Source organism: Pleurodeles waltl, chromosome 10 (assembly GCF_031143425.1).
Source record: "Pleurodeles waltl isolate 20211129_DDA chromosome 10, aPleWal1.hap1.20221129, whole genome shotgun sequence".
NCBI classification, from domain to species: Eukaryota; Metazoa; Chordata; class Amphibia; order Caudata; family Salamandridae; genus Pleurodeles; species Pleurodeles waltl.
In genome coordinates, this window is record NC_090449.1 from 445,452,394 (window position 1) to 445,475,148 (window position 22,755).

Genomic DNA, 22,755 nt, shown 5'->3' on the forward strand with positions numbered 1-22,755 from the left:
TCTCCGCCTCCCCCATGTGGCCGCCCCAACCCGGAAGTGACATGTCACTACAGAGAGATCTGGTTGGGGAAGAGAGAGGGATCTGCAGAGGACCCAATGCGAATTTGAAAGCCACCGATGCTGGTCTGTCACAGTCCCCTCCGAGATCTGGACCATGTCAGAGAGATTCCCCTGATGCTGCGCCCACTGGAACTTCAGGTCCCACTGTAGAGCCAGCATATGCCATCTGGCATATGTTACTAGCAAGATGCAGGAGGCCATAAGGCCCAGCAGCTTTATAGTCAGTCTCACCAAAACCTGAGGTTGAAAGATCTGAATCATAGCCTGAATGTCTTGGACTCGCCTAACAGGAGGATAAGTCAGAAACTGCACTGTGTATAGAACAGCTCTGATGAAAGGGAGTCAAGTGTGACTTGGGCACATTTATAGTGAACCCCAGCGTGTGCAGGAGGTTCGCTGTAGTCTGAAGGTGGGAGACAACTTTCTGGGGTGAATCCGCCTTTAACAGCCAGTCGTCAAGGTAAGGGACTGAGACCCCTAACCTGCACAGATGAGCTGCAACCACCGCCATCACTTTCGTGAACACCCGAGGGGCGGTGGTAAGGCCGAAGAGGAGCACAGTAAACTGAAAGTGCTTGTGACTTACCACCAATCATAGGTAACATCTGTGGGCAGGCAGGATGGGGATGTGGAAATAAGCATCCTATGCTACCATCCAGTCTCCTGGGTCCAAGGCAGACAGACCCTGAGCCAGGGTGAGCATTTTGAATTTCTCCTTCTTGAAGAATTAGTTTAGGTCTCGAAGGTCTAGGATAGGACGTAAGCCCTCATCCTTTTTTGGTATCAGAAAGTAGCGGGAATAACAACCATGACCTACTTCAGGCAGAGGGACCTATTCTATAGCTCCCTTGGCCAAGAGAGCCGTCACTTCCTGGCGGATAAGAGCCAAATATTCCTCTGGAAGGTGACTGAAGGATGGAAGCATGGTTGGTGGAGCAGATTCGAAAGGGAGGGAGTAGCCCTTTCGCACTATCTGCAAAACCCACCTGTCCGTGGTGATGATTTCCCAGTGGGGCAGGTGATGGCGAATCCTGACACCAAATGGACTGGAGTGAGGGGACGGACTAGGAGAGTTTGGAGGCTGTTGCGGGGGCAGAGGTGGACTGGACAGACCTCTGGTTCCCTGTCCCACGGTCAAATGGGATTCTGCGTCCCCGGCAACACAGAGGCTCAACCGCATGGGTGGCACGGTGGCTGGGTGGAGGACGCGACAGGGAGCCCCATCCGTGGCCACGAAAGGGGCAAAAAGCAGACTGTGGGGTGTGAGGGGCAGAGGAAAGACCAAGGGAACGAGCCGTAGCCCGGGAATCCTTGAATCTCCCCAAGGCCGAGTCTGCTTTGTCTCAGAAGAAACTTCAGCCATCAAAGGGCATGTCCATGAGTAACTGTTGGACATCCCCAGAAAAACCAGAAGTACGCAACCAGGCATGGCGTCGTAAGGCCACCGTCGTAGCAACCGATCTGCCCAGAGAGTCATTCGTGTCCAGCCCACAACAGATTGTGAACTTTGATGCATATCTCCCATCGTTCACAGCCTGGGAGACGATGGCACAGGACTCCTCCGGTATCTGCGGCAGGACTTGCGCAACCGTATCCCACAAAGAGTGGGTATAGCGGCCCAAAAGGCATGCAGTGTTCACAGACCGCAGCGCAATACTGTAGGAAGAAAATAACTTCTTGCCAAACTGTTCAAGTCTCTTGGATTCCCTGTCCGGGAGTGCAGAATGCACCTGAAGAAGAGGAAGCCTGGATAACAAGACTCTCAGGCGTGGGGTGTTGGGACAGGAATTTAGGGTCGTTCGGACCAGGCCGATGGCGGCGTGCGATATTCCTATTCACAGGAGCCCCTGTGTTGGGTTTGGACCCAGTACCCAAAAGGACATCGGTAAGGGCTTCATTAAACTGCATGAATTATTGACCATGTGGTTTGGACAGGGCTTTGGAATAGATTTTTCTCAGACAATATGTGGGTAATCATCCTGTGTTTCTGCTATTTTATCACTAGTGTTAGCCGCAAAGAGTTATTTTTATGCACCTGTCTGGTATTCGTGCCATTTTAACATGAATCCGATATCCGTTTTAAGTTATTATATAAGCTTTTTATCACACTGTGCTTGTGTGCCTTTAATGACTTGACAGTGCCTAAATTTGCCTATATGATTGTGCCGGTAGTAGGCTCTCTTTGTCAAAGTATGTTATCTAAATTATCAAGAAACTGTATCACTATGTAACATCAACTTAGCACTTTAAATCTTTAAATCTTGGGTCGGATAGTTTGCATTTATCTTGATGATGGTATTACCTGGGAAATTTGAATCTGAAACCACCTCATATTGTTTTAAGAGCTTTTAAATATTTTTATTATTCTAACATTATGAAGCAGACGTTTTAGAAACCTTGGTATCTAAATGTTAAGTTATGTACCGGGAATAATGGTGGACTATAGTAGGCCATGGCCTATGACTGTTTTTTTTTTTTTTTTTATTGTTAGAATTTGAAGGTTTTAGAGAAGGTATTTTTATTCTAAACTTTATTTTAAGCCAGTGTGAAAGCATAATGAAACAAACGCACCTTCTTTGTACAATTTAATGTGTAACTTTTATGACCTAAGGTCGAAATAAAGTATATGATGATGATGATGATGACGGCAAAAGGGGTTCTGAAGTAGAAGCCCCAGGCTGAAGCACCTCTGTCAGGAGATTAGACCTGACCTCAACCGGAAGCTCAAGACCAAGGACCTCAGCTGCCCTACTGACCACCAAACCAAAAGTCTCTCCCTCCGCCGTAGCCACGGTAGGAGGAGACAGCATGCCAGCATCAGGAGATGTATCCAGACCACTGGCGTTACCCAATTCTTGAGCCCAGTCCATAGAAGGGTCATCCTGGTATTCATAATGGTCCAGGGATCCCTCCAATCCCTCCCCATATTCGTACCCATAAGAAAAACGGTCCGAATCTGACCTGGGGCGAATAGACCCCATTGAAGGCAAAGGCGGCGTCTCAGTCGTTGGGGATAAGAATCAGGTCGATAGTGAGCACTACCGACATCGGGAGCATCAACAATCGACCCAGCACCAGGGAAGTTCTCAAGGGTGCAACCGGCGCTGGTGCGGATTCGCATGCGGATCCGGAGGTGACCTCGGTGGCCGGAGCCGAAGCCGCCGGCGCGGAACCCGAAGGTCCCTCATCCAAACCCCTTGGGCCCGAATGCGCTGTATTGGGGTCGGACCTCCCAAAGATGAGGCGCATGGCCTCATAAAACTCTAAGCTGGGCGGGGTCATTCCAGCTCTGGGAAACTCAGGGAAGCGCAGACTCCGAGGACAGACACCTGGTGCAAGGACACTCCTCCTGCGTCGAGTCAGCTGAGCGACAGGGTGAAGTCGGAGAGCGATGGGATTTCTTCGACGACTTCTTACCTTGACCCAAGGATTTGGAAGAAGACAAGTGGTGATGGCTCCATGACCGGTCTCGAGACCTTCCTCTCGATCAAGACCGGGACCTACCTGGAGTCGAGTGCCGGGCCGCCATGAGCATTAGGGACAGCTCCCTCAAAGCCTTTGGGTGCATGGCTCAGCACTCGGAGCACGACTTCGGGTCGTGGTCGGGCTCTAGACACCACAGACAAACCCGATGAGGATCTGTCACCGACATCGTACGATGACAGTGCTTGCACGGCTTGAAACCGGTCTTTGGGGATATCCTCAACACACCAAGTTTCTCACAAAAACTCAACAAAACGGTCGAAGTCGGTCACAAAAAGACCAGGGTAGCTCTTCTCGGGATCAGCGCGTGGCACGGAAAGGAAAGAACTAATGTCACTGCGCGAGGGGGGCGTCTATATACTACTCCCGACGTCATCATGGCAACAACGATGCCAACAACGCCCGTGGAGTCGACCAACGCCACCTACAGATGCGCAAGTGTATTGCTCGAAGAAAAATCTCCAGATCCAGTCTGACCCCTGGGGGAAATTCTAAGGTAAGGAATCTGCAACTAGAAGTCTCTGTCAGTTAACACCTGCACTAGCCTCACCTTGAATGAGGGTAGAAAGGCCTTTAATGCTATTCGGATCAGGTGGAGCTCCATCACGTTGATGTGGAGTCCTGCATCTGCCTGAGATCAGATAACTCTGAGCACCACCTCGCCATGATGGCCACCCATCATAAGAGTGATGCATCTGTCCCTACTGTTAAATCTGGTTGGAGATGGGAGAGGTATCTGCCTCTGACCCAACTGCAGTTTGTTAGTGAGATCTGGACCATATTGGAGAGAATCCCCTGATGCTGTGCCCCCTAGAACTTCCAGTCCCACTGCAGAGCCCGCATGTGCTATCTGGCATGTACCACCAGCAGAATACAGGTCATGAGCCCCAATAGCCTCACCAAAATCCAGGACAGAGGCTGAAACATCGATTTCATATCCTGAATAACCTGCACTTGCCACTCAGGAGCATAAGCCCAAAACTGCACTGTGTGCAGAATAGCTCTGATGAAAGGGAGCATCAGAGGGAGTCAGGTGTAACTTCAGCACATTTATAGTGAACACCAGTGAATGTAGGAGGTTTGCCGTACTCTGGAGGGCAGAGATGATGGCCTGGTGCGAGCCCACCTTTAACAGCCATTCATCAGGGCTGAAACATGTTGGCATTAGAGGACACTGGGGTGTGGTAAGTCCTTGCCACTGAGACCCCCCTCCTCCTTTTTTTGTTCTTGAATGTATAACTTCTGGGGTTTTTTTTCCCTCAACCCTGTGTACCAATATTAATAAAGGCGATATCCGTGGGATTACACAGAGTTTAAGGACTGAGTATCTGGACACCTATACTCAAAAGAAAAATCTTTATTTTGAGCTCCCTTTCCCTAACCTTTTTCAAGGTTAAGTTGGAGACCACTGGGTTGGCACTGTCTTAACTCGGTGGGGCGCAGTGGCCGATGATGAAGCATGCCACAATTACGTGAGTGAGGCCTTTCAGTCCATAAACAGCTAGTGTCTTTGGGATATAAGCAAGGAGCCAGGTGAGGGACTCCCCAGTTAGCCTATGTGAATCACTTTACTACCCCACCTTGGTTTGATATTAGTGTAGCGACTGGAGGCTGTGGGTCAGGCGATTTGGTCCTCTACCTCATGTGTGAGGATTCTGATATTAAAAGCATATTTTGAGTTCTACACACCTGAAAGTCATCACTTTTGGTAAAGGAGTTCAATATTTATAATCACTAATGGCATATACATGCAGTTTTTACAATATTTATGTCTCACCTTTTCATGCACTGACAGCTATTTTTGTGAAACAATTTATTAACAATTTATGATACTCCTAAAATGTGCCTTATGTAGAAAAGCAATATGTAGTAGTAACACTGGTACACCCTGGCTAGATACTACCAAAAGATCAGATAATACAACTGGTAACAATGAGCACACATGAAGGCTGTGCTTATTTTACATTGGACAGGTTTTCCGGTTTAATTATCTCTAGTAGGGTTATCCCTTAAGGATGTGTCTTTAGAGTTCTAGGCATGTAATGCTCTTTCTGGGTGACCAATTTATCAGTATGCCAAAACAAAAAATTCAAGTTACTAGCAGCAATATGGGCCAGACATGTGGGTAATTATGTTAGCATTTTAAGGTCAGGTCCTGGGTTGTCACTGTTAGGGCATATGTGTAACACCGCTTGAAACCAGCAATTTCAACAAGTGTTAGCAATGCCAATAGGTCTTACCCTTACAAGACATATGCATACCTATTGCATACGTGCACGACTATCGAATATATACATTTGCACTCACATGCTTTTTTTTTTTTTTATTAGTTACCGTTCTGACATGGATAACTGCTACGGTGGAACATATTATAACAAGCATTTACAATGCATCGGGTCTCGCGTTTGCTCATGTTAGAGCTGATCGCGTTGTAAACTCCTAACCCGACTTTTCACCTATCGGGCAAAAGTGCATTTATGTACATAACCCGAAAAATTGAAATCAAGTACGTAAAGCGCTCGACTTCTGCCAACCGAGATCGGGCTCGTAAATTAGAGAAAAAAAAGTCCACGAGCCCGATGGAAAACAGCGAGCCTCGCATGTTTTCTGTACTTGGTCGCTGCGCTGGAGGAGGGCTAGCCACCGGAAAAGGCATGCCATATGCGTGCCTGCGACTAATGAAAGCAAGCAGATTTTATTAGGGAAGCCCACCAACCAATAAAAAACACTGACGTGAAGTTGACAGGGCTCCGAGCCCTTTTATAAATACAAAAGCGTCTCCCTGCGAAACGCATGCGCGAGCGCATGCAACACAGGCTCGACCCTAAAAAAATGAATAAGCAATTGCCACATCAAGATTCGTGACTGTGCATATACTACATGCAAGTTTTAACACATGCAAAAGAGTACACAGCAGCCACTGTGGATTGTTTTTTGTTTACGTTACCAATATTGCCATCACAGAACAAATTAAAATAGAAAAACAAAATGTGCACACCATGTAAAAGGAAAGAGGGCACCTGGCAGCACTTTACAGCTGCTGGGCCCTTGAAAATAAATAAATAATAAAACCTATAACATTTATAAAACAAATCAAAAAAAAAAAACACCAACAGGGAGAGAATGGGTGCATAAGCTTTGAGAAATGTGGATGGATCTTTTATTAAAGTGCTTTGGACTTAAAATACTGATGGACAACGTTGTCAGCAACTGCCTAAAGTTAAGTGAATCAATGGCCGAGAGGTAATTCCCAAAAGCCCCTTCATCTATCTGTGTGTATGTATTGTTGAATTTTATTTTTTTTACCTTTGTTGTGGTTCGCGTGTTGTACTAAAGTATCACTAGGCAAGACTTAGACATTAGTTCTGGAAGAAAGCACACCTTAACAACATTTTGCGGATTGATTATTTGGGGAAAATACACTGGAGGACTAAACAAAAAATGGCAATTTTGAAATACCTTTTTTAGTTTTACAAGGCCCACCATCAGGATTCAAGCGCTCCAAGGGCACAGACAGAATCTTTCCAATCCCAGCAGCGACCATGTACTGATAGAGACGTTTGAATGTTCTCTCATTAAGGCCCTGTAGGACGGTATGACAAAGATTTTTAAAAACGATAATCTCAACATTACTGCAGGAACATTTAGGTGAATCCATGAAACACCACTGGACATGCAGAATTAATTATAAAGACCAGATAATTAGAATTAGATGTTGAGCACCTCTTACACACACTATCTTCTCTACCACAGGCGTAGGTGCTGCACCCCAAAATAAGATAATTTCCCAGGTCATTCATGTACAACATCGAAATGCTTTCCACACAGGATCACAACAAATAAAGCATTCTGCCAACCCACTGCACCTCCCCCTTTACAAGTGGGATGAAGCACTGCATAAATGCTGCAACTAGCTACAACACAACTAGTGAGAAAAGGGTTCCCTCATAGGAAGGGAGATTTGGGCTGCAAGGTCCAGCAGACCGCACTAACCACCATTCCTGCAACCTAAGACATTTCTTGTCAAGAATACGGGTGTGGAAAGTTACTAGATGTCATGGCTCGATGTATTTCTGCTTCAGATGTCAACAGCAGCAGGTTAGGTGTTTTATCTGCAATGCTATAAAGCAACAGGATGGTACAAAGTGCATGATTAGTCTGGAAAAGCAGCTCCAGATATTGCAGTGAACACTGAAGTAGTAATAGGCAGTTTAATTTTCCCTAGCTGACATGGTTCAGTACACCTGAAATTTTAATGCTGATAAACGCAGATTATGAGCAATATTTATGCGATAGCAAGATCAAGGTGATGGGACCAGGTGCTCAGTAATGAGAGACAAACCTGAAACATTGTAACCAGCTATTTAGTATGCGTAGTTAGACTTTTGCTATGTGGCAGGGCTCAATGTACTTCAACTTCTAATACAGATAAAAGAAAACTTATCACCAGAATAATAACAAATGCTCATGTTTCAGGAAGGCTAACTCAAGTAGTAGATCCTCTTATTTTTCCCTAACCGGTTTCCAAAAGGTCGAGGGCCAAAGTTCATGGATGTAAAGGCAGACAAACACTCCACTATTAAAGGATAATGGTGTGCTACAGTATACAAAATACTTGTTGGGAGAATAACGTTCCCTGCCTGATTACCCAATAGGGATGATCTTATGTTTGACCCTAGCCACATAATAATCTAACAAGTAAACAAAGGCCTAGGCCAGACCACTGATGCAAGTCCAGCCCTGGGCTGGTCTTGAACATGGCTGGGCAAACCATGCATGTGCTCAATAGTGGTAGAGAACTACTGCTCCCAATATGGGTTCATGAGAACTGCACTAGGGAGGCAGCATACTGTGTTTTAGTAGTGATCTAAATAGGACTAGACCTTTTTATCTGCATCTCACAGATGGTGGTCTACAGGTCCACTTGCATAACGTTCTGCTGCAACAGGTGAACCCGGATCCCTGTACTGGTATTGGTAGTACATGATTAAGATAGTGTATGGTTTATCTGTTATAAACAGTATACTTTTCTGAGTGAACCAGACTGAGAGAAGCCTGTGGGTTGCCTTTTGGATGCCCCTAGCACAGGATGGAGGTGAGGTTACTCTCCTGGACTCTGCAAGGGTATTGTTGACATTCGGAAGACAGCTGAGTTATGGAACTAGACACTAAAGAGGACAAACAGGAGACAAGCTCCCCTCAGACATTCCGTGAGGTTCTTTTGCTGCAAACAGCTGTTGATTCATCTTCCATTTGATTGATGGTAGAAGAGAGGGGTGGGACTGCAAATTCCTGGTATCTTTGTTTAAAAATTCCTTATGGTGTCTCTCCGTGATCTCCATCAGAGGTGACGTGATAGCCAAGTGCAAAATGCTCAAAACTCTTTGGGCCTCTGCTGTAGGTAACCCAAAGAACAGGCTGATGTGAATAGTGTCACACTATACAGGACAGTTTGCAAGACAACCTGAAAAGGACTTATGAATTTAAGGAGGCTCTGCCTAAACCAGTCCTCAAAGTCCAGATTACGAGTATACATAGCTCCTGTATCTGTATATAAGTGGGAGTTGTTAATCCATCAGTTTCAGTTCCAAATTCTCTTCACCCAAGAAGAGGGTGCTTCACACAGTACCCAGAAGACTAATGCACAACCAGGGCTAGGGTTTGCCTAAAAGCCAGCTTATCAGAGGTGAGGAGATTACACCTAGCATCTGACCTGGAAGATGAACGGTTACTTGACCTGGAAAGTTTGGAGGATCCATTCTGAGAAGAGGTAAAGTGTGAACCAACCCTACAGGAGAACAGGACTATTGACATAGAAAAACAATGTGACCCTGGTGCTGTGGGTCACTCTGGCAAGTCTTATGAAACATGACTGGTATGCTCTACGTTCAGAGACAGTCATTGTTGTAATAAAGGACCGGTGCCACTGAGGAACTGTGCATGAGAAAATTGCTCTGACAACTGTGCTGTCGCAGCCATTGCAATTAAGCCACATGGCTCCAGAGAGGTCCGAGATGGTGAAGAAGAGACCAGAGTAAGCTTCTAGCACATATCAGAAGTGTGCCCAAATAGACTTGTCACACAGTTAGCTCCTTGGCAATTGCTAACCGTGTGCTGTACAGACTAAGCTAAGAGGAAAGAGCTGGTGCCTTGAGACATGTGTCCGTGTCTGCTGAAGCGCTGACCAGAAGTGCACCCAAAAGGACCTCAACCGCCTCTGTTGCAGCACTTTGAAGGGACTAAGTTACAGTGCAAAAAGCAAGACTTCATTTCTGCGTCGACAAGGGAAGACCAAGTCACTGACTCACTCTGATCCAGTTGGAGGACCTGACAACGTCTAAGTCCATCTGCTTTCAACAGTATAGTGATGATACCTGATGGTAGCTGCCATCAGACACTACTGTGGCCAGCATCAGTATCAAGGAGCACCACAGTTACTCTACATGCACATCTCATCCCTATCACTGGAAAGCTAGGGCTGTGGACCAGGAGGCTGACAAAACTACAGCAAGCCTTGAATACAGGCAGGACTAACCTTGAGAGACCGAGTGCTGTAAATGTCTACAAGACCAGTGGGGAGATGCTGTATCTGTGCCGAAGCCATACTGTGGTACTTTGAGAATAAAGGAAGGTGACAGAATGGCCCATCTTCACAGACCAGGGACTGAGAACCTGATACTTTCAGGTAGTGTGCAGTATTAAGTTTTATTTAGAACTACAGAACTTTTCTTTCCACAAAGTTAAAGGACACCAGAGGGAATTCTGTAAAGCGTGCAGTAGCATTCCACTCTCTACTAGGGAGCAAAATACCAGCAAGAAGCTTGTGGGCTTTTCTTCATGTTAAACAATCTCTTCCGAACTACTTCTTGAAGTGTCAATAGCCCCGTACATGTTCATTCTTTCTCTGTAACTGTATATCTCCTATCAGTGCCATTTAGCACCTTGATGTAAACCTAATGTGAGGGAATGCCTCCTTGGCATGGTTACCCCATGACTTTTTGCCTTTGCTGATGCCAAGTTATGATTTGAAAGTGAGCTGGGACCTGCTAACCAGGCCCCAGCATCAGTATTCTTTCCCTAAACTGTACCTTTGTCTCCACAATTGGCACAACCCTGGCACCCAGGTAAGTCCCTTGTAACTGGTACCCCTGGTACCAAGGGCCCTGATGCCAGGGAAGGTCTCTAAGGGCTGCAGCATGTCTTATGCCACCCTGGGGACCCCTCAGCCAGCACATGCACACTGCTTGCCAGCTTGTGTGTGCTGGAGGGGAGAAGATGACTAAGTCGACATGGCACTCCCTTCAGAGTGCCATGCCAACCTCACACTGCCTATGGCATAGATAAGTCACCCCTCTAGCAAGCCTTACAGCCCTAAGGCAGGGTGCACTATACCACAAGTGAGGGCATAGGAGCACGAGCACTATGCCCCTACAGTGTCTAAGCAAAACCGTAGACATTGTAAGTGCAGTGTAGCCATAAGAGTATATGGTCTGGGAGTCTGTCAAATACGAACTCCACAGCACCATAATGGCTACACTGAAAACTGGGAAGTTTGGTATCAAACTTCTCAGCACAATAAATGCACACTGATGCCAGTGAGCACTTTATTGTAAAAATACACCCAGAGGGCATCTTAGAGATGCCCCCTGAAAGCATACCCGACTTCTAGTGTAGGCTGACTAGTTTTTGCCAGCCTGCCACACACCAGACACGTTGCTGGCCACATGGAGAGAGTGCCTTTGTCACTCTGTGGCCAGGAACAAAGCCTGTACTGGGTAGAGGTGCTTCTCACCTCCCCCTGCAGGAACTGTAACACCTGGCGGTGAGCCTCAAAGGCTCACCCCCTTTGTTACAGCACCACAGGGCATCCCAGCTAGTGGAGATGCCCGCCCCTCCGGCCACTGCCCCCACTTTTGGCGGCAAGGCTGGAGGAGATAATGAGAAAAACAAGGAGGAGTCACTCCCCAGTCAGGACAGCCCCCAAGGTGTCCTGAGCTGAAGTGACTCTTACTTTCAGAAATCCTCCATCTTGCAGATGGAGGATTCCCCCAATAGGATTAGGGATGTGTCCTCCTCCTCACAGGGAGGAGGCACAAAGAGGGTGTAGCCACCCTCTGGGCCAGCAGCCATTGGCTACTGCCCTCCCAGACCTAAACACACCCCTAAATTGACTATTTAGGGGCTCCCAGAACCGAGGAAGATAGATTCCTGCAACCTAAAGAAGAAGAAGGACTGCTGACCTGAAGCCCTGCAGTGAAGACGGAGACGACAACTGATTTGGCCCTAGCCCTACCGGCCTGTCTCTCTACTTCGAAGTAAACTGCAACTGCGACGCATCCAACAGGGTCCAGCGACCTCTGAAGCCTCAGAGGACTACCCTGCATCTAAAGGACCAAGAAACTCCTGAGAACAGCGACCCTGTTCAAGAAACTGCAACTTTTGGAAACAAAGAAGCAACTTTTAAAGACCACATGTTTCCCGCCGGAAGCGTGAGACTTTCCACTCTCCACCCGACGCCCCCTGGCTCGACCTGCGGAAAACCAGCTCTACAGGGAGGACTCCCTGGCGACTGCAACCCCTTGAGTAGCCAGAATTGACCCTCCCTAAGCCCCCACAGCGACGCCTGCAGAGGAATTCCAGAGGCTCCTCCTGACCGCGACTGCCTGCTTCAAGTAACCCAACGCCTAGAAACCACACTGCACCCGCAGCCCCCCAGGACCTGAAGGAACCGAATTCCAGTGCAGGAGCGACCCCCAGACGACCCTCTGCCTAGCCCAGGTGGTAGCTACCCCAAGGAGCCCCCCCTGTGCCTGCCTGCATCGTTGAAGAGACCCCCGGGTCTCCCCATTGATTCCTATTGAAAACTCTACGCCTGTATGCACTCTGCACCCGGCCGCCCCTGTGCCGCTGAGGGTGTACTTTCTGTGCCTGCTTGTGTCCCACCTCCCCCCCCGTGCCCTACAAAAAACCCCTGGTCTGCCCTTCGAAGTCGCGGGTACTTACCTGCTGGCAGACTGGAACCGGTGCACCCCTATGTCCATTGAAGCCTACGTGTTTTGGGCACCACTTTGACCTCTGCACCTGACCGGCCCTGAGCTGCTGGTGTGGTAACTTTGGGGTTGCCTTGAACCCCCAACGGTGGGCTACCTTGGACCCAACTTTGAACCCTGTAAGTGTTTTACTTACCTGTGAACTTAACATTTACTTACCTCCCCCAGGAACTGTTGATTTTTGCACTGTGTCCACTTTTAAAATAGCTTATTGCCATTTTTGCCAAAACTGTACATGCTATTGTGATAATTCTAAGTTCCTAAGATACCTGAGTGAAATACCTTTCATTTAAAGTGTTGAATGTAAACCTTGAACCTGTTGTTCTTAAAATAAACTAAGAAAAGATATTTTTCTATATAAAAACCTATTGGCCTGGAATTTGTCTTTGAGTGTGTGTTCCTCATTTATTGCCTGTGTGTTTACAACAAATGCTTAACACTACTCTCTGATAAGCATACTGCTCGACCACACTACCACAAAATAGAGCATTAGAATTCTCTTTTTGCCACTACCTTATCTCTAAGGGGAATCCTTGGACTCTGTGCACACTATTTCTTACTTTGAAATAGTATATACAGAGCCAACTTCCTACACCTAACATTCCACTCCTCTTTACCACTTCTTCAGGATAGAACACCAGTATCATGCCAAATGGCATACACAGTAACAATGCATTCTTTGATCAGCACCACACATTCACAAAACAGGGCATGGTGTAGATATTAAACAGATTTGCAGAATCACTTGAATTCCCTTTCAATGTGAGTCCATATTCTTCCTATCTATTTCACATTTCTTTGAAGTGCCTTAAATGTTGTAGCTCATTTTCAGAAAATATAGAATGCCATCTTGGAAACACAGTTCACATAACTTTCCATACCCCATAAGATATGGAACATTGAGCTTTAGAAAAGAAAGAAAAAAAAAAAAAAAGAGGCCACAGAAGCTAATTCAAACAACTTTCTTTTAAACTGAAATGGTCCTGCAGAGTAAGAAATTCAGTAAATGGTCTTGATTCTACAGTCAATTTGACTTGATGATATGGAGACCATCTTTCTTAAGTAGAAAATATTCTCGACCCCTCCTAGCATATGTTCAACCTCATTTATTCTGGGAAGCAGATGACAATCCAGTACTATGTTAGCATTCTGTTCAAGTGAAGTGTCAACTGCGACCACACTTTTTGCACTCCTTGCATATCACTGAAAAATATTTTAAAAAGCAATATCATTGGAGCTTCCACACGTGTAACAAACTGTTTTTTCTGATGATGAAGTGAATTACCTGAGAGTATTATTCCCACTCAGATTACATACAGCCTCAGCAGAACTTGCAAACATGTTATGTACGGATAGCACATATGATGTTCAGTTTGTTCCAATGACTTTGCTGTTGTCACAATCTGTAGTTTAGGATCACCCACAATCCAAAGCTGTTCTCGATTTTATTTTTTTACTTTTGTTTTATACAATAATTTGATCTATAATAATCTTATTGGTTAATGATCCAAAGTTAATGGCATGGAAAAAGCTCTTATCACTGTAAGAAACTCATCAAAACATTGACCATCTTTTTGAGCATGAGCATGAGCATAGAACTTAAACCTATTAAGTGCTATTCTGGATGTTGGTTTGAACCTGTATTCAATTCTCAGTAAGCCTTCTTCAAAAACATCTATATCTCCTGGACCATCTTGTGGTGTGACTTGGGGAAGACTCCTGAAAACCACGTGACTCTGCTCCTAAACAAGGATATGCTGTTTCTCCTCTATGCAGCCATTTTATCCCATATAATGGTTTTCTTTTTAGTAATGAACTCGCCTTTCCATCTTGTCCAAAGGAGTGAAGGATCCTCACTTTTTAAACACTACAGCAGTGAATAGAATTACATGTTGGATACACTTTCACACACAATAAGATCAATAATCACACCTCAGGCAGTCACCATCATTACCTCAATTCAGGAAGGACCTTAAAACCTGGCTCTATAACTGAAGCACAGGGGACAAACCCTGTCAGCGCCTTCAGAACCTTACGGGTGAGTAGCTGCGCTCTATAAATCCTGATTTGGTTTGATTTATCCACAGAATATGCTGAAACAAAGGGGACGTAGTTCATCTCCTGAGTCCTTTAACCGGTTCTGTGCCCAGGACGTAACGGTTACATCCTGAGGCACAGTGCTGCTGTGCCCAGGACGTAACCATTGCGTCCTGGTCACAGAGCCCAGAGGGAGCGCTGATTTGTCACAGGGTCTCCCCATGAGCTTCCAGCACGATCGAAAAAGAAATGCTCAGCATTTCTCTTTCAATCACGTGGGGGAGGCCCGGAGAGGCTTCAAAGGGAAGGAAATGTATTTCCTTCCCTTTGAAGTCCCTCCCAGCATTTCAAAAGCCGGATTGCTTGCAATCCGGCTTTTGAAACCCCACTAGACACCAGGGATTTTTGTAATTTTTTTTTAAATGGACATAAGGGAGTGACCCCTTGGGCAAGGGTCGCTCCCAGGGGGGGCATTTTTTTGGGAAGGCCTTTTCTGCCCCCGGGGGGGGGGGGGGCAGAAACCTCTAGGCACCAAGGATCATTTTTTTTTTGTTTTCTTTTTTTTTGGTTCTTTTTAAGGTGGGGAGCGACCCCTTAGGTAAGGGTCGCTCCCCTAGGGGGCAAATTATATTTAGGCCATTTCTGCCCCCCTTGGGGGAAGATTGGCCTATTTTGATGAGGCCAATCTGCCCCCAAGGGGGGCAGACACCACTAGACACCAGGGATTTTTTTTTCTTTTTGTGAACTTCACGCAAGGGGAGCGACCCCTTAGGCAAGTGTCGCTCCCCTGGGGGGGGAACTTATTTTAGGCCGTTTCTGCCCCCCTGGGGGGTAGATCAGCCTATTTTGATTAGGCCGATCTGCCCCTAGGGGGGGGGGGGGGGGGCAGAAACCTCTAGGCGCAAGGGCCATTTTTTTTGTGTTTTTTTTTTTTTTTTTTTTTTTTTAAAGAGATGGGGAGCGACCCAATAGGCAAGGGTCACTCCCCTGGGGGGGCAAATTGTATTTAGACCATTTCTGCCCCCCTTGGGGGCAGATTGGCCGATTTTAGGTCAATCTGCCCCCAAGGGGGCAGAAACCAGTAGGCACCTGGGATTTGTTTTTTGCCGCCAATGTCACACGGGGGAGTGACCCCGTAGGCAAGGGTTGCTCCGGGGGGGGGGGGGTCCTATGGGGCCGGCTAAACTAGAGGCCAAAATCCACAGGTAGGCACTGTTTTCAATGAAAAAATGTGATGTGTCCACGTTGTGTTTTGGGCCATTTCTTGTCGCGGGTGCTAGGCCTACCCACACAAGTGAGGTATCATTTTTATCGGGAGACTTGGGGGAACGATGGGTGGAAGGAAATTTGTGCCTCCTCTCAGATTCCAGAACTTTTTGTCACCGAAATTTGAGGAAAACGTGTTTTTTAAGCCAAATTTTGAGGTTTGCATAGGATTCTGGGTAACAGAACCTGGTCAGAGCCCCACAAGTCACCCCATCTTGGATTGCCCTAGATCTCTAGTTTTAAAAAATGCACATGTTTGGTAGGTTTCCCTAGGTGCCGGCTGAGCTAGAGGCCAAAATCTACAGGTAGGCACTTTGCAAAAAACACCTCTGTTTTCTGTCAAAAAATGTGATGTGTCCACGTTGTGTTTTGGGGTGTTTCCGGTCACAGGCGCTAGGCCTAACCACACAAGTGAGGTATCATTTTTATCGGGAGACTTGGGGGAACATAGATTAGCAAAACAAGTGTTATTGCCCCTTGTCTTTCTCTACATTTTTTCCTTCCAAATATAAGAGTGTGTAAAAAAGACATCTATTTGAGAAATGCCCTGTAATTCACATGCTAATATGGTCACCCCGGAATTCAGAGATGTGCAAATAACCACTGCTCCTCAACATCTTATCTTGTGCCCTTTTTGGAAATACAAAGGTTTTCTTGATCGCTATTTTTCACTCTTTATATTTCAGCAAATGAATTGCTGTATACCCGGTATAGAATGAAAACGCACTGCAGGGTGCAGCTCATTTATTGGCTCTGGGTACCTAGGGTTCTTGATGAACCTACAAGCCCTATATATCCCCGCAACCAGAGGAGTCCAGCAGACGTAACGGTGTATTGCTTTCGAAAATCTGATATTGCAGGAAAAGTTACAGAGTAAAACGTAGAAAAAAATATGTTTTTTTCACCTCAATTTCAATATTTTTCTTTTTCAGTTGTTATTTTCTGTAGGAAACCCTTGTAGGATCTACACAAATGACACCTTGCCTTGCTGAATTCAGAATTTTGTCTACTTTTCAGAAATGTTTAGGTTTCTGGGATCCAGCATTGGTTTCACGCCCATTTTTGTCTCTGACTGGAAGGAGGCTGAATGCACAAAAAATTGTAAAAATGGGGTATGTCCCAGTAAAATGCCAAATTTGTGTTGAAAAGTTGGGTTTTCTGATTCAAGTCTGCCTGTTCCTGAAAGCTGGGGAGCTGTTGATTTTAGCACCGCAAACCCTTTGTTGATGCCATTTTCAGGGGAAAAACCACAAGCCTTCTTCTGCAGTCACTTTTTCCCATTTTGACAAAAACTAAATTTTCACTGTATTTTGGCTAATTTCTTGGCCTCCTTCAAGGGAACCCACAATGTCTGGGTACCTCTAGAATCCCTAGGATGTTGGATAAAAAAGGACACAAGTTTGGCGTGGGTAGCTTACGTGAACAAAAAGTTATGAGGGCCTAAGCGCGAACTGCCCCAAATAGCCAAAAAAAGGCTCGGCACAGGAGGGGGAAAAGGCCTGGCAGCGAAGGGGTTAAAAGTATTACCAAAAGTAGTATTATAGGACCTATAACCCATTCCCTGAGAGCAATACCATCCTCACAAAGTCTTGCAATCAGGCATATAGAACATTGATAACGCTCATCCAATGAGAAAATGTGAATAAGAGTGCATTTAAATTCAAAGCAAAACAAAATTCATATGCCTCATTCTGTGATTCACTGCGATATTATATCAACAGTTGAAAGTGCCAACCAATGAGTACAACCCGTTCTGCAAAGAGTCTTTTTGCTGTGGTAGTAGCATGTGACTTATTGCAATATCAACTATTACTGCAGCGTCAGCCATAAACTGTGGTACATTGAGCGTCATACAAACTGTGAGACAGAGAACGGTATGCATCTCACCTCCACACGAGCAAGGCTGGGAAAAACAATTGCCTGAAGATATCAAATGCTGCAGAGTGCAAATATCTGAAATTAACTGAAAATCCAACTACAGAAGAATCACAATGAAAGGTCACAACGCAAATACAATGCTCCTACTTACAGTAAGGCAGAGTTAACATACTTAAAGAAAAAAATCAATGAATGCTGAACTATCCAAGTCGTGGATTCACATTGTGAAATTGAATTCAAAGGGTCAGGAAGACAGTACTACTCCTGTGCTATTTCCAGCAGTCAGTAGATTTCCGCTTGTCGTCACTCAAAATAAGGTTCCCAACAAATTATAGATGATTTATCCCTGAATGGCAGTACCAGTAAAACTGCAACCTTTCAGATATTTAGTTAACTCTTCATCCTGCTGTTCTACATTCTAAATGCCTCACTTCCTGGAGGAAATATTGAATATAACTTGAACAACAAAAATACTAAACAAGTATACATCTGTAACGTGAACATGAAAAAAAGGGTATAGGATTCCTTCTGAATTTCTATTCATTGATAGGCTAGGTAAATATACATCTGTACGCACTTATGGAAGGCTAGTTGCATTTGAAGGGATTTTCAAACCAGTGAACAAACATGGCTTTAGAAAATTCACAATCCTAGCATCAGTGACTAGTGTGAAAATGTGGCGATGAAGCACATATATTAAAATATTAAATGCTGCACTACAATGCTGGAGAATAAAAAAAATTAAAAAACTGAAGAGGCAATGCTGTTCTGAAAGCTATTGAAATCACACAAAATACCTGCAAGTCTCTAAATCAAAATGCTATCAATTACTAAATTTGTAGGACTACATTTGTTTAGACTGTGATGGCTGTAATATAGTCCAAACAAAAGGAACAGATTTGATGATAAAAAGGAAAATAAATTTCCCAGTAGCAGGTATTGTGAATCTAACTACACCCTCATATTCATTAAATGTGCTTAACTGTCCTAATTCTGGAGTGAACTCAAGTGCCTCGAAATCTCTCTAAATATTTACCTTTAATTATTGCCTCAACATACATTTATGCCAGTGTGTTGGAACAGAAGAGTCCCTTGCATGGTAATGGACGAGCACCCCTGCCCTGAGTGACCCAACTGTACTGATGTCTGGATTACTTATGCGGATTTTTGTTGTCAAGGGCAATTACGGATCATGCGGGTGTTTCACGACACAGACCTGTCTCACAAATTGAGGTGATGGTCTGGGAGGGGCAGCCAAAGCATTACTCTATAGTCAACAGAGAAGTGAGGCTACCGTGGTGATCCTAGTGGGCCTGAGCCGTGACTGAGGACCAGGATCATCACACCCTCTTACAGGAAGGAGAACAGAATACTTACCCTTCATCTGAGGCGCATTGAGAACCACCCAGTTGCTGCCACAGCAGGACCATGAGACTCCTAAGACTCCGACTACTAGTAGGGCTTAACCTAAATGTTGGCTATAGTGAATGGGGACTAACCACAACAGCTAGCTCGAGTTGAGTGGGACTCCGGGACCCCACCTATGAAACACTAGAGCCTTGACCTCAGGGGACTGAGTGTACTGTTTATGAATGTCGCATTTTACTTTGTTGACGTATATAAATACCCTTTTTAATAAAAGCAAATAATTGCCTGGAGAATCATTTATTGTCGTGGAACAAATATTGATTTGTGCGCCTGTGCTATACTGCCCTTCTGTCCCACCCACCCAGAAGCCTTGGGCTGCTCATCTCATACTACCACTGAGTTAAGTGGTGAAGGGGTAATTGGCCCAGTTGCTCAGGATCCATAGTGGGTCGAGCACCAAGACAACAGGAGTAAAACGGCCTCAACCCCCACAGTTGGGCCCAATTAAGCTCTGCTTGCCAAATGACACTCTTAACGGGGACAAGTTTTTATGTTCAACTAACAATCTCAGGAATACTCTGATAATGTTGCTATGAAGAAGGAAACCGTTCAAAATAATCAAAGCAATCAATTGTTTTTTGGTCAAATGTAATCAATGTTCTTACATAATTCATGCATTCTGTACTAACATAGTTACTAATCATCTCAAATCTGCAGCATTGTGTACTTCCTGCTTTACACTTCAACAGCCAATACATACTCTAACATGAGCTTTATCCAAAGGTATATCTTAAAGGTTCTTTTATATCTCGATTTCACATCTCCTTTAGCATTCATGTTTATAAAAGCCTGGTACAGTCTACCTATTACTAACAATCTCAAGATGGTAAGGTTGTTGCTGCATTGCTGCTTGGGGTTGGTCTAAGTCTCTAAAATTGGCATTCCTAGATTTGACGCACAATCCTATAATTGTGCCATTAAACAAGCAAGAAAGTAAAAGCTGATGGACAATGTACAAATCTATTGAAATAATAAGGTTAAAACATATTTTAAGTATTTGGAGGTCAATGCTGCGGTCCACGCAAGAAACCTACCAAAGTCCATACTGGGAACAACTTACTATAACGGATGTGAATTTGCAGAGTTCCAAACAGTTACAGTATTTACTTAAAGGATGAGGGAAATGTTTGTGAAGTTAACCTTCATATCCCCTTTTTAAATATAACATTCCATTTTTTCATACTTGTGCATTTCATTAATGTAATACTTTTGACATGTTCACGTAATGCAAGTAGAAAAAGCAACTAGTTGAATAATCCCAAATCATGCCGTTCTAGATATATATTGATAAAGAAAACCTTCGAGTCAAGCAAGTTTTCTGCCCTCTCATGAACAATTCTGGTGCTACCAGAATTACTTAAAAATATTTATGAATATGGGCACTTCAAACTAGAAGAAAGTTTAGGACAAACTGTTGAGCAGGTTTATAAAAGTCTCACCGACCTTTCAACAGGTCATATTTTAACACCATACTCCCACTATTGCCACCATCTAGGACGTACACTTGGGTTTGCTTTTCCATGTGTATCATAGGAGCAGGATGTGGCCAAGTAAAATGTCCACGTAGACTTGTCTTACAAGAGTTTCCAGGTCTTCCAGTGACTCCTTACAAAATCATGCACTCTTCAACCCATCCAAACATTTAACAGGTGTGCCAGAGGGATCTCATACCGCTGCATTCTTGGCCGCGACTTCTGCAGATGGACAAGGGGCACCAGCATATCCTCAATAGCTCCGACAGTGCTGAGAGAGAAGCCTCTGGAGGAGGCTTGAATCAGGGGAATGGAGTGAACTGGACTGCGACACAGGCTGGACCCCGGATCCTGCAGACAGCAGGCCCCCAGGTAACCAAGTGGATGCAAAGGTATTGGTGGGAACGCAAGGGACCAAATAAGCTGTTTGAGGGGAGTGTGCGAGATGCATTATAATAAAGGCCCCCCCTTGCCTTTTGTTGTGGACTACTTTCCTATGCTGTGCAACACCAAGGCAGCCTACTGAATTTCACTGACCACTGTGGGAGGAGCTGTAGGTGCAATTTTCAGTGCCAGCAAAGTCCAGAATAACACAGCCCAAAAATAATACTGTGTTCCTTAAAAATGTAGACTAAATGAATATTCCTCTGTGGACGGGAGTAACAACGGTCCCCCTGGTACCAAGTTAATTACTAAGGAAAGCGGGGATGGTGGAGGGTAGCAGGTTATGGTGGGGGAAATGCGAGACCCTATTACAGCTAGTTTTTCGAGAGAAAATCATTTTCACGCTATCTCCTCTGGCCTCATGGCTCGTGTTGCGGTGGCTCTCCTGGATGTAGTAATGCACCAAGCAGACTGAGTACATAACGGGGCAGCTACCAGAAGAGTTAAGTTTCAATATGGGGAAAGACAAAACAATGAACTCCACACACGATAATTAGATGGACAATAACACGCTGCTCAAAGAGCCTGAGGCACAAGAAGCAAAGGGGTCATCTGCAGAACCCTCCCTATCAAATATACTTGTAGCCATACAGGGCTTAAAGATGGTACTGTAGGGATTGATTGGCCTTGTGCCCATAGAAATAAACTTAATCTATGCTGAGATACTTAAATTAGTAGAAAGGCTAACAGAGACTGAGGAACAAATTGCTCTACTACAGCATGAGGTCAAAGATTTGAGAGCTGTGGTTACCTCTCCAGCAATCCAGTCATCCAACATGCAGGAGACATCTCATGATGCAGAGGGGCACATTAGGTGCAATAACCTAAAGTTCATCTGATTTCCACAAAAACCTGAGGAACCTTTAGCAGAACTTCTTGAAGACTGGATAACCAACTTGCTGAAGTTCAAACACCCCTCAAACTTTTTCACACCTCATTGCATCCACAGGGTACTTGTGACACCTACATCCCCAGGTGCACCTACTTAGGCAATGACTGCTAGGCTTTTCAATCACCAAGACCAGGATAATAGCCTGTAACATGTGAGCACTGGATTGAGGTACGAGGGTGGGTGTATTGAGGTACTGGGTGGGGGTGATGGAACACTGATGGAGGTAAACGCTGGGCACAGATGAAGGGGACGTGCTGAATAGACAAGATTTCGCTATGCAAATAAGTGAGGACTTGAACAAGTGTTGTATTGATGGCAACTGTATTTGACTTCTTGTGCAGAACAGACCTCATGGAGACATGTAGGTAGATGTAAACAAGGTCATTTAAAGTTGTAATGAAGGGTTGGGTTACATTTAGAGGGAAGGCAGGCGGCAGGGGTTGTGGGCTTTGTGAAGGGGAGGTTGGGAGGGGTGCGATTTGGGGTGTGTTTAAATGAGGAAGGTGTAGTGTCTTCCGCAGCCTGGTACCCATAAATGACTAGGCCACACGGAGGTGGAAATCACAAGTCTTTATTCCTCTACCTCATTGGACATACACTAATATCTATATATAGAAACATGCAGTACTATCTCTCTTCAATTAGTCTTCGTGGTGCTTTGATCAGTCAACCCGATCTGGTTACTGGAAGCTGTGAACTGTCATCTTCAATGTTGGAGATTGCGAATGATGGTAAGGAACCAGAA

The 22,755-nt window shown here is 45.1% G+C and overlaps 1 protein-coding gene across 1 annotated transcript in view; it reads right to left on the reverse strand.

Annotated features, from left to right (window-relative positions):
- Positions 1 to 22,755, reverse strand: part of GTF3C1 (general transcription factor IIIC subunit 1) — a 1,928,973-nt gene that overhangs the window by 1,737,383 nt on the left and 168,835 nt on the right. Inside the window, exon 6 of the mRNA XM_069210709.1 lies at positions 7,003 to 7,126. Coding sequence (XP_069066810.1) covers positions 7,003 to 7,126 — 124 coding nt within the window. The remainder of the gene's footprint in view (positions 1 to 7,002; positions 7,127 to 22,755) is intronic.